Source organism: Eutrema salsugineum, unplaced genomic scaffold, assembly GCF_000478725.1.
Source record: "Eutrema salsugineum unplaced genomic scaffold, Eutsalg1_0 scaffold_1, whole genome shotgun sequence".
Lineage (NCBI taxonomy): Eukaryota > Viridiplantae > Streptophyta > Magnoliopsida > Brassicales > Brassicaceae > Eutrema > Eutrema salsugineum.
Genome location: NW_006256909.1, coordinates 11,048,049 through 11,061,324, shown reverse-complemented (window position 1 = coordinate 11,061,324; position 13,276 = coordinate 11,048,049). Strand labels below are relative to the sequence as shown.

The 13,276-nt window shown below is 34.9% G+C and overlaps 2 protein-coding genes across 2 annotated transcripts; both read left to right on the top strand.

The window, feature by feature from the left end:
• The first annotated feature begins 1,825 nt into the window (after window positions 1-1,825).
• Window positions 1,826-6,945, top strand: LOC18028562 (uncharacterized protein At4g15970). Its single transcript, XM_024149013.1, has 4 exons — window positions 1,826-2,008; window positions 2,166-2,261; window positions 5,425-5,799; window positions 6,391-6,945. The coding sequence occupies exons 1-4, from the start codon at window positions 1,826-1,828 to the stop codon at window positions 6,937-6,939; spliced, it is 1,203 nt and encodes a 400-aa protein (XP_024004781.1). The 3' UTR covers window positions 6,940-6,945.
• Window positions 6,946-8,820: 1,875 nt separating this feature from the next.
• On the top strand, window positions 8,821-10,087 carry LOC18028561 (RING-H2 finger protein ATL17). Its single transcript, XM_006414344.2, is given in 3 exon segments — window positions 8,821-9,649; window positions 9,652-9,690; window positions 9,693-10,087. Coding segments are annotated over 3 exon segments (849 nt in total). The 5' UTR covers window positions 8,821-8,916; the 3' UTR covers window positions 9,770-10,087.
• Window positions 10,088-13,276: the final 3,189 nt, after the last annotated feature.

The window sequence follows — 13,276 nt, the reverse complement described above, 5'->3', positions numbered from 1 at the left end:
TTTCTGTTTTAAGACGAATTTTGAAATTTAAAAATAAGCTTTTGATTTTAACAAAAAGGTAAAACAATCTTTCTGAAGTATATAGATAAAAAATCAAAAATCCTAATCATATTTTGATATCATAATTAACGACATTTCATTAGACATATAGATTTCATTTCTTGTTTTTTTTTTTTTACTTTTTTCTTAGATTTTAACTAAATTTTGGTTTTTATAAAATTATAGAAATCAAAAACCCTATAAACATAAGAAATTATAAATACTATAATAATTAGCCGATATTCTAGCATAAATTTCATTTTTTTTAAAACAAAATTCTAAATTTTATTCCAATTTTTTTTCTTTTAACATTTTAGTTAGATTTTTTCTAAATTTCAGAAACATAAGAAATGGTAAATTTCTAGTTTTTTGTGTTAAAAAAAATGTTTTTGTATTTTCTTCTAAATTTTGGTTTAATATAAATTTAAAAACGGTTTGATTGACTATAGAATTAAGAATTAAACCATAATAACTTAGACCGGTTTATTTTTTTGTGTTTTTAAAAAATGGTTTTCTCTAATTTTTTCTAAATTTTGGTTTAATATAAATTTTAAAACGGTTTGATTGACTACGGAATTAAGTATTAAACCATAATAATTCAGATCGGTTTATTTTACGTATTTTTTACACATCATCAAATAATAACCAATAAAAAAATGGCGCAATTGTAAAATGGAGCTAAACGGTATATTTGCAGCCGAAACTCATTCTGGAGCTGACACGTAAGCGAAAAACTGTGAAACTCGCTGTGAGCGCGACACATCAGCAAATCACTACACAAATAAGTATATAGATTTTAGATTAAAAAAAAAAAACAAAAAGTTTTTAAACACAAAGACAATGTCACATGAGAGTTTGGCTGCTAACAGAAAAATCCCAAAAAAAAAAATGATGAGAGTTTAGGTTGGTTTCTAGAATGTATTTTTCCAAGAAGAATGATACGACAGTTATGTAATAAAAGCGAGATATTCATACGGGAGGTTTCGTAAATCACTCTGGATGATATTTAACTATCGAAAAAGATAGATTGATCAAAGATAACTGATTTTGACTCACTCACCGATAGGATATAAATGATCTTCCGTAAATATATGACTTCATTAAGGTTTACACTTTACACGTTCCATGCGAAATAGCAGATATTACTTGTGAGAAATATGCATGCATGGTTCATGTGCGGAGCATTATCAATATTGAAGAAGAGGATCACAGTATTCCTGACCGCCACTGTTTTGATGTGCCTATTGTGCTACCATTGTGAATCTCCCTCCCATGCAGCCGCAACTTCTCGGTTTTGACAATTTGAACAAATTAAGTAGAATAGAGATTTCTCTCTCCTCCTTTTTTTCTCCCGAGCTTTTTCAGATCTAGAATTTTTTCTTCTTGCAGACACCTTCAAACACTCCGATCTCCCTCTCCAGCGCGCGTGGTGGCACACCGTTGCCGGAGGAGGGACCTCCTCGCTCCCCTTTTTTGTTTGATATGTCTTTCAGCTTGGTGGTCGTTGGTTTGGGTGTGGCATCGTGGTGAAGCTTTTCCGAAGAGTGTCTCTTCTTCGAGGGCGGCAGGAGCTCAGCGGCGTCGCTGGGGTCACGGTGGAGGAAGGTGTCCTTCATGGGTCGTGCCTCTCTTCTGTCTGCCTGGAAAGGTCTTCGCTGCTTCTTCCTTTGCTCTCTGACGATTTTCTGGACAGCTGCTCAGATTTCTTTTGAGGGCCTCCTCTGGCGGCGTGCATTCTGTCATTCTCGGTGTTTGGATGGTAGACTTTTCTTCTCTCTCCCCGATTATGGTCTCTCTCAAGCTTCGGTATTTCCGACGCGGCGGTGAGATAGCGCTTGCAGATCTGGCCTCCTCGGATCCAGTGACGGTGTTTAGAACTTTGAAGACGGGTTCGGTCTCTGTTTTGCTGTCTAGGTCGCCTTATGTCTGGTGGCAAGCTTCAGAGTGGTGGCTCACGCCTTTTTGGCGGGTGCGGCTCCACCAGTGGTGTGTTTCTGTGGTGGCTTTAGTCGGGTGGCTTGGCGGTAACTTTGATCGGCTTTGACGGTTTTTGCTTCGTTGCCGTCTTCGTCATCGGCGTGGCACGGGATCCCCAATGGTATGTGTTTCTTACAAATGTGTAATAGGCCCGTGTTAGTGTCTCAGAGCCTAGTTCGTGTTGGCTCCGGGTGTGGTCCGGTGTTGATGGTGGAGCAATGCTGGACATGATTGTTGAGGCGCCGGTTTGTTGGTACAACTTGTTTGTAGCTGTGGGAGCGCGCTGGTTCCTGCAGACATTCGTTTTTGCGGGAATGGCGGTCTGAGGTGATGCTCCGAGTGGCTGCTCGGCCTCCTTTGTCAACGGTTGCAAGCTTGACCATTACGGAAATCGAAAATCCCGTTAATTCTCAGAGAAGCTATAAGTGTCCTCTTATGAAGTTTGAGGGCTGACCTCGGGTTGATGCTCGTGGCAACATTGATGAGAGTTCTAGATCTTCGGAGCTACGACAAAATGGGATGATCCACGTTTCGGCGTGTGATTGCTGCGTTCTCGTTTGGTATTGTTTCGGTTTTAATTTTTTAACCTCTCGAGCCGTTTTTCTTAACCTTTCGTTGTGGTTTGCTATTTCTTTATCGTTATTTTGTAGTTTTTGTTTAATCTGTTTTCTTTGTATTCTCTATTACTTCTGTCAAAAACAAAAATTAGTAATATAATCTTTAAATTTTACCCAAAAAAAGCTTCTCAATTTGTCTGCGTTTACGTCGCTGCTGATCCCGACCAAAAAAGAGTCTAGCAAAACCAATCTCGTTAAGTAAATACATTCATTTATTACATATCTGCGTCTGAGGATTGGTTTAGCAAATGAAATGCCGATTACAGGAGAGAAGAGTGAAAAAGTCTAATAAGACCGATTTGTACACTCTAAAAGACTAATAAGACCGATGTTTACACTTCGTCAATACCGGTTTAGTGATGCACGAAAAGATTACATCAATCCCTTCTTTTTCTTTTCTTTTTTTGAAAATTAATCCCTTCTTTTTTTTATTGGAAGCTAAATATTTCAAATGAAGCAAAATATATGTACTTGTAAGTTGTAACAAAACCGATTTATACACTCCAAAATATAGTGGACTGTATATCTATATACTTATTTGTGTAATGATTTGTTTACGTGTCGCGTTCACAGCGACTTTCACTTCTTTTCGCTTACGTGTCAGCTCCAGAATGAGTTTCAGCCGCAAAAAGACCGTTTAACCCTATTTTCCAATTATGTGTCATTTTTTAATTAGTTCACATCTGATGTGTAAAAAAAACTTAAAACAAACCGGTCTATATTATTATGGTTAAATGCTTAATTTCGTACTCAATTAAACCGTTTTTAAAATAAGATTAAACCAAAATTTAGGCAAAAAAATTAAAAACATTTTTGTTTAAAAAAAATAAAAAACGAAATTTACCATTTCTAATGTATTCAAAAACGTTTTTCTAAAATAATAAAAAAAAATTTACCAATTCTAATATTTTTGAAATAATAAAAAATCTAACTAAAATGTTAACTAAAATTTAGTATAAATATAAGCCATTTTTCACTACTTCTCTCACAACTTTCATAATTGTTAAACTTTTTCTTTCTTTTTCATTCAAAACGTTTTTAAATTTATATTAAACCAAAATTTAGAAAAAAATTAGACAAAAACGTTTTTTTTTTAAAACACAAAAAACTAAAAATTTACCATTTCTTATGTTTCCAAAATTTAAAAAAAAATCTAACTAAAATGTTAAAAGAAACAAAATTTGAGATAAAATTTAGAATGTCATTTCAAAAAAACAAAAATTATGCTAGAATATCGCTAATTATTATAGTGTTTAAGATTTCTTATGTTTATAAGGTTTTCAATTTTTATAAAACTAAAATTTAGTAAAAATCTAAGAAAAAATTAAAAAAGAAATAAAATCTATATGTCTAATGAAATGTCATTAATTATGATATATAGAGTAGAATTTTCAATTTCTTATTTTTATATTTCAGAAAATTTTTTTAACCCTTTTGTTAAAATCAAAAGCTTATTTGTGAATTTTGGATTCATCTAACTTAGAATAAGATAAAAGAAATTAATATTCTTAAAATCATTTATTTATAAAATTACACTTGATAGACATATATAGTCCACGCGAAGCGTGGACAAGTTAACTAGTATATATATAATAATAATGTGTCTTATTGAACAAATCGATTGACGAAAAAAAGTTCAAGAATTAACATTCTCCCGAGAGGATATCCGCACACATTACAAACATTTGGTAGGACAAAGTAAGAAAAAACATTAAGATAACTGAGATTAAAATTTTGAAGCTTTATAATGAAGAGAATCCTTTACCAAACAAAATGAAAAGTATTAGTACCTTTTTTATTAAATACCATATTAGCATTTAATTTGATTATATTCTTATCTTTCAAATTTAAGTATGAAACCAAAAGTTAGTTTAAAATTTTTAACGTAATTATACTACTGTATATGTCAATCAATGCTAGTTCTAATTATAGTATTAAATTTTCCATAACAATTACGACCGCCAGATTACAATACGTCAGTAAGGAATAAAATATTACATGCCCCTCTTTACAATTTGATTAACGTCAAATACTTTTAACATAATTAATCAATAAAGTTTCAGTCATTAATTTACGATATTATGTTTTTCCTTTTTCAGTAACAGTATCTTTCAATAATTTATTTTATCTTCAACAAAACAATTAGTATTCAATCTAATTTATAAACTCTCAAGCATGTTTGGACACATTTCTGTGTTTTATATAGTTTACTATCTAGCACAGATTTTTTTCCTTGTCTAGTCTTTTCCCAAGAATTGAACATTTGTTTCCATTTGACATATTTAACTTTTTATACTCATACATTTTGTTTTATTTAAGTATACTGCATATATATAAAAATATATTGCCTTCATTCATGAGCTATTCATAAAATTTGGCGTCAATGCCGCAACTGTTGCGGCGGAGCGATAAGGTGACGCTCGCCAGTTTCTTGGTCGTCGCCGGTTTCTTGGTCTACCAAATTTGTGTTCAACCACTACCACAGTTTTTCCGTTTCTCCGATGTCGTTAGTATCCTATTCATCTATGGATATTGTATATGTATTCTATTTAATATTTGAATCCATTTTAACCAGAGAATATCCGCCTTTTCTTTAAATATAATAGAAGGATATTGTTATACAGCAGGGAAACTTAGAAAGAAAATGTAGAAACTTCTTTTATCATGGTACTCTTCCTTTTAGAAAATGCTATTGAATATATTCAAATGAATGAAAACAAAGATTACTTCCATGATATAAATTTCTCTCAGAGACTATTTTTTCGTAAAATTGTTTAATATTGTTTGACAGCATCACCAAGAAGATGTGAGAAAATTGGGGAGGATCCTGAGGGAAGCAGCAACGGAGGATAAGACAGTCATAATAACCACCTTAAACCGGGCTTGGTCTGAACCAAACTCGACGTTTGATTTGTTTCTTGAGAGTTTTCATGTTGGAAAAGGGACTAAGCCATTGCTCCGACACCTTGTGGTGGCATGTCTCGACCCGGAGGCCTACTCTAGATGCTTGGAGGTCCATCCTCGGCTCTGCTACTTCATGAAAACCGAAGAAATTGATTTCTCCGACGATAAAATGTTCATGACGCCAGACTATCTCAAGATGATGTGGCGTCGTATAGAGTTTTTGGGTACTTTGTTAAAGCTCGGATATAACTTTATCTTCACGGTATCTATCTCTCTCCCTCTTTGTACGTACCCTTCATTTTTAATGTGTCAACCTTTTTGCATGTTGTTGACTTGTTGGTTAAAAGTATATTGATTAACTAACCTTTTTAATCCTAGAAGCCGGTTTATAAAATTCACGACTAATTGATTGTGTTCAATTCATAAAAAGGTTCGGGAAATAGGCTTATAATTCAATTTCAATGATTACTTCTTACGATTTATGTTTCAAATGATAGATAATCATGTTTTCTATAGACATGGAGATTAGTCTTGGTTTCGTCCTAGATTAATATTTCGTTTATCTACCTTTTTGAATAGTGATTCTTGTTGAAAACTATTTCACTAGGTTATTCTGATCTTTCGATTAGTTTTAATTTGGGGATAAGTAAAGAAGAATTAGTGAGTAGCAAGATGTTAGAATTTTGTTATTATATCATATGATTTGATGTTTGATATGTTTATATTAATTAGTTTCAATTTGGGGATAAGTAAAGAAGAATTAGTGAGTAGCAAGATGTTAGAATTTTATTATAATATCATATAATTTTATGTTTGATGTTTTTATTAATTAATGTATGGTTAATGAGTGTAGGATGTAGATATATTGTGGTTTCGAGATCCACTCCCTCGTCTATCTAAAGATGTTGATTTCCAAATCGCGTGTGATCGTTTTAATGGAGACGATAGAGACATCGAGAACGAGGTCAATGGTGGTTTCACTTTTGTTCAAGCGAATCCACGAACCATAGATTTTTACAACTATTGGTACAGCTCGAGGCTGTGGTTTCCGGATAAACACGATCAGGACGTGTTCAATGAAATAAAAGGAGGCTGGTATATTGCAAAAATTGGACTAACAATGAGGTTTCTCGACACAACGTACTTCGGAGGATTTTGTGAGCCAGGTCGGGACTTGGATAAGGTTTGCACAATGCATGCTAATTGTTGTGTGGGACAGGAGAATAAGATTAACGATTTGAGAGAAGTGCTTGTGGATTGGAGGAATTATTTGTATGCGGCGAAGAGATATGATGGTGAGGAAATGACATGGCGAGAGCCGGAGAACTGCATGAAGCAATGGTGGTGGAAAAAGAAAAAACCAGATATGTTGGGGTCAGATTATAGAAGAAAAACTATATAATTATATCTTAACTAGTATGTATTTTCCTTGTTATCTAATTAATTTTAATTAAAAAATATGTTTTTGTGATATTACATATTGGTTGGTCTATCTAAAAATTAATAATACACATTTTGATATACATGAAAATGTTTTAATTTAAATTAAGAGAAAAACTAAGTAAGCACAGAAATTACCAAAAAAAAAAGTAAACGACACCGTTAAATCAAAATGATGCACGTATGTATTGGGGATAAGATCACGATACATGGATAAAACTCGGTCAAAGTCGTCATAAAGAAGACCGATGAAATACTTGCAACTCAGAACTTGAGAAGTTGATTTTTGCCACTATACATGCAAGAGCATAAGATGCAACTAATCCTGCTACTACACTCACAACTAAGTTTTCTTGTAAAATGGGAAAATTTACAAAGATAGGCATTTTTTACATAACTACGTTTATAGTTTGATTAACAGTCTATCACCATTATGGTTAATGCCTGATTATTATGGTTTATAAAGTCAAGCTTTCAGTTATATCTCAAAGCTATAAGAGTTAAAGTTCTTTGACATTAGGATTAGTTTTACTTCTTCAAGACCTTCCGAGAAAATGTGGCAAGAAGATGAAATGGACGTTTGTAACCATAAAAGACATGTTACAATGAAAACTGACTTAAAACACACTTTTAATAGACATCTACACTAAACTAAACCATGACATGTCTTATATATCTTCTTATGAAACTCCATGCAACAACCAGTCAAAATATTATAATATCAAACACACACAAAAAAAATTATGCAAATTAAAATTAATGAAAAAAGTAAGCTAAACTTATAATTGGGTAACTTTAAAATGACAAATAAACCACTCTTGGTGTTGTAGTGTAAAACTTCTAATGCTGATTTTTTTTGTATCCTTCTCTAGTCATAAAATATTCTTTGTGTGCAAGAAGTCTAGGTACCGACTTCTGCGTGGGGTGTCCCACTAAGTGAACATGACTTTTAGTGATCATTGATATCAGTTTCTTTTATTATTTGACTCAGATTGTAGACATCAACTATTTATCAGATCTCACCGACTGTTATCAAATAAAAATTAAATTTATACACTCCATGAGAAGAAAATTAATTTTGACAACTTTTTTATTGTTATTTTTTTTTTCTTCTGTTAAATGATACTCCTAACGCCTAAACGCTAAGCCATGAACCCCAAAGCCTTCTTTTTGTCAATCAGTATAGCCATTTAAATTCTGGTTTGAAGTTTGATATAAAAAGAAGTTTATTTGATACTTTAAATTTTGAAATTGATTGGGACAAATAAAAATAGTGTCATACTCCTTGAAAGACTTGAAATGATTATCGAAAATGGGGCGGATTAACTACATATATTTATGACCGCAGATAAAACTTTATTTTAATAGTAATTACAGTTGTAAGTTACAAAGCAAGTTTTTTTTATAACTAAATTTGGGCTGTATGCAGGATCACTGTATCAGACAATTCAACCCTTAATATATATGTTCCAAAAAATCATCTTGGTCATTTGAAGTGTTTTTGGAGAGTTCACACATATAACATTCATTAGTGATTAGAATCCTTTTTATCATTTTTTTTTTATTACGGATTGTCTTCTCCCGTTAAAAACTTTCGATTCAATTGTTATGCACAAACAGTTTTGCTCTAAACATTTTTACACTCCACAAGAAGAAAATGAAAAAGCTTATTCTCTGAAAGATTTGAAAAATTAAAACTCAAGAAATATCACATACTCCGTCAAAGAAAATTCAATCAAACGAAACAAAAGGGTAAAACCGTCAACAATTAATAAAGTCAACGTTGGCGTTCTTCAAATCCCGAAAGTCCCCCAAATAACCATCTCTCTCCCTCTCACTTGCCATTACTAAAAAATAAAACTCAAAAAACTTTCCTTTCACAGTTTCACTTCATTTCATACAACTCTCTCTCTCGATTCTCACTTCAGGATCCGAAACCATGAGTTTTAGAGACCCGAACCCAGTAACCACCACACCCGGAACCAATTCGGATCCTGCCGGGTTCGCTATAAACAGCAGAATCATGCTCACCGCCATAATCATAATCTTATTCGTCGTCATTTTAATGATCTCTCTCCATCTCTACTCTCGTTGGTACCTCCTCCGCTCTCGCCGTTTCCATCTCCGCCGCTTCGATCGCCGTAATCGCGCCGCCGCCGCAATCATCTACTTCGCCGATCCTTCCTCCACCACCGCCGTCGTCACCACCACTCGCGGCCTCGACCCTTCCGTCATCAAATCGCTTCCCGTCTTCACGTTCTCCGCCGCAAACGCAAACGCGATCGATTGCGCGGTTTGTCTCTCGGAGTTTGAGGATAACGAAACGGGTCGGGTTTTGCCCAATTGCAAGCACGTGTTTCACGTCGAGTGCATCGATATGTGGTTTCGTTCTCATACCTCTTGTCCTCTATGTCGATCGCTCGTCGAGCCTGTAGCCGGAGAAGTGAAATCAACGGTGGAGGAAGTCGCGATTTCGATTTCTGATCCGGTTTCCGGTGACGACCAGGGTTCGAGACCTGAAATTTGCGATACGGACCGCGTCGGAGAAGCTGGGGCTCATGAGAATTCGGATCCTGGAGATTCCCGGAGAAAACCGGCGGCGATTGAAATCCCGAAGAGGAATCTCGGAGAGTTAGAGAACGATTTGACTCGGAGTAACTCGTTTAGGTCGCCGATGAGTCGAGTGATATCTTTCACACGGATTTTGAGTCGAGAACGGAGAAGCGCTTCTTCTTCTTCTTCTATCGGGTTTCCGTCGGTGGTTTCGCCGCCGGCTTGTAGCATGCCGGTGACGGATTTAGATATCGATTTCGGAGGAGAAGATACTCGTTGACTTTAGCAGTCAATGTAACGCCACGTGGACACGTATGATTGGTGTCAAGTTTTTAGATGAGATGCAAAGTTAAAATTGTAAAATAATTATTTTTTTGCCATATGAGTCAAATGATAGATTTCTATATATGGCATCGATCCAATTCTAAGCTGGACTGATTTCTAAATATCACATAAACGTCTCGATGAGGAACTGTTATTTCAAAATAACGGTCGTGAAATCCAAAAAAATTATTGTGTTTTTTTTAGTTGGGTGGATAGTTGTTTTGCGTTTTTGAAGTGGAAGATAGATTTATAAAATACATGGGAATTGTTTGCAAGTCATATAATGAGTTTATGATCATATTAACCTGACCATATTTTACTTTGGATTTATTTAACTTGAGAATTGGTCTATAAATGCAAACATAGATTAAAAAGTGCTGATGCAAACCGAGCAAAGTGGATCATGGATACCACCCATACGACTCAAGGATTCAATAAATGAATCTAGTATGAGTTTGCAACCAAAAAAAAAACCCCATTTAACCCAGAAAACTAGAGCTCAGAGCATTAAAAAAACTATAGACATAATAATTAACCCAAACACATTATTTTTCTTCTTATTAGATAAACCAAAATGATATTATAAAAATGTTATGGTTATATAGTTGGTCTTAACTTGTTTCCGCATGTTAGATAACAATTTAGAAATCATAATGTCTTCTTAATTAGTTTTTTTTTTGACAAAATGTCTTCTTAATTAGTTAAACAAAGAATCACTTAGATGTATAGATATCCTAAAAATAAGATGCACTTTTCTTCTTTGAATAAGTTACAAAGAATTTATTCGTTGTGTTATCATCATCAAAAACAAGCATAATTCTTTGAGTATTCTTTTCATGTAAACAAAGCATAACTTAATATAGTGATTATATCATATTCTCTATGGGAAAAAAGCTTAAAAAACCCTCAAATATTTAATATTTGCCAGTTTACTACACGACCTTTTTGCGTTGCCATAAAAATACATGACTTAATTTTCTGGTTTTAATAAAAACACGACATGTTTGTTGATTCCATTTTACCTCCCCCGATTTAACAGACCTAAACGGGATTAACGTTGTCGTTAAACTGCGTTAATAATCCGTCACACGTGCTTATTAATTGACTGGAAATTACGTTTTTATCCTCACAGAAGTCTTCAAAATCGATTTGGGATATTTCCACTGTTGCCCTAACAAAATTCCCAAATCGATTTGGGAAAACAGCAAACCCTAAAAAAAAAAAATCCTCAGTCGATTTTGGCATCGAGAGTGTGGAAGATGCTTTTGGGTATCTGAATAAAAGTGAAAACAGTTCATCTCATGTTATAGAAGACAGTTCAGAGTAATTCGAGAAGATGAGGTTTGTTTTCTAAAATCCGAATTCGAATTTTGTTGGGGAGTTGATATTGGGGTCAAATTCGAATAGGAATTCGATATTTCCTGGGGAAATCGAGCTGGGGTTTGATAATAAGTTGTTACTACGATGAAATGGTGAACATAGTTTCGATTTTTTCTGTGTTGAAATGGGTTTGACTGTTAACATTTTTTATCTTCGTGCAGCGACACTTTCAAAGTCGATATACATTATAGAGGACAAGTTTCTATCAAGGACGACCTGTTCAGCTACAATGGAGGTTTAGTGGAGAGAGGCATGGTCCTGGATCCTGATTACGTAACTTGGTCGATTTTTGATGAATTCTGCGAAGAAAATGGAGCTTCTAGGGTTGTTGAAAAAGTGTGGTACAAGCTAAGGCACGAAGATATAGGTGCAGCAAGAATGATTTATGCCGACAAGGATGCTCAGATTAGGCAGATGTGTAGTGAAGCTATGACTACAGGTGAGGTTGATGTGTACATTCTTCAAGGAGCAACTGAAGAAGCTAAAGAGAACGAGTCTGATAGTGAAGATTCTGATGGTGGTGATAAACCAGATGAACTCGCTGATAAGGGTGAAGATCCGATAGAAGAAAGAGCTGGTGATCCTAGAGTACAGTCTTTTTTTCAGGAAGTCCTCAATGTTGAAACTGGTTCAGGAACTGGTGCTGATAATGAAAGTGGAACAGACGTCAATCCTGCTGGTATTCAAAGCAATAATGGGGAAGCTGTGGAAGGTGATGAAGCATATGAGCTTGAATTTGAGAGGCAATGCGTGGATCCTGAGCATCCTGAACCTGCATTAGATAGTGATGAAGAATGGGAAGCTTTCCACCGTGAGGAGACGTTTATATCCAGGAAGACATATTCCAAAGATAAGCCTCCGTACCTGTGGTTAAAGCAAACATTTTCATGTAATCATCTTTAGGGATGTATTGTCAACTTTGATGGATTGCTGTTTTCTTCGGATATTTGTGTTGACTCTCTTTGGAATGTGGAACTATTTGAACTAGTTTTTGGTACTCTCCACCTTGTTTGTTTGTTATTTTGGTTAAACTTGCTAAACTTGGCTGATTAACAAAGAGAAAATTGATGATAATCATAGATGTTTTTTACATAAACCACATCAAGTGCTAGATCTTACACCGATAGAACACCAAAATGAAAACACGACAAGACATAGAACACAAGTTCATACTACAAAGACAGCTTACTACAACAACAATTACCATAACTCATTTTTTCATGGCAAGGACCATACCCACGACAACAATAAACCCCCCCCCCCCCAAGAGATAACAATGAACTGTCGCAGTAATTTCTCCCTCTCTTTGGAAACCATAGCTTCATGTTCAAGCTTTTTCTTCTCTTCTTTGCTGCACCAATCCGTATTAACAGATGTCGACTCAAATGTTACTGCCCCACCGCTGATTTGTTTATTAAGCGATTTAAGAGACTCCTTAAGTACCTTGATTTCTTCTTTCTGATGACGAATCTCATCCCGCGCCTCCAGTAAGCTCATTTTCTGCCAACCATGCGGCTTTTCTTCATCAACCCATGACACAAACCCATGTTCATCGCATTTGTAAAATCTTCTGCCCGGATTTTCATTTGTCCATGCTTTCAGAATCATTGTGGACCTCCCACATTTGCAGACATGACCCAATCGCGCATGCACTTTGCTTGCTACCGACCCTGAACTTTGGCTTATGTCCATTGCTCTCTCGATTTTGAAAGGAAGTGAAGAGATGAGTTTAGTAAAATTAGGGTTTACTCTGCCCCAAATCGATTTTGAAGACTTCTGTGAGGATAAAAACGTAATTTCCAGTCAATTAATAAGCACGTGTGACGGATTATTAACGCAGTTTAACGACAACGTTAATCCCGTTTAGGTCTGTTAAATCGGGGGAGGTAAAATGGAATCAACAAACATGTCGTGTTTTTATTAGGACCAGAAAATTAAGTCATGTATTTTTATGGCAACGCAAAAAGGTCGTGTAGTAAACTGGCAAATATTAAATACTTGAGGGTTTTTTAAGCTTTTTTCCCTATTCTCTATTATATGTT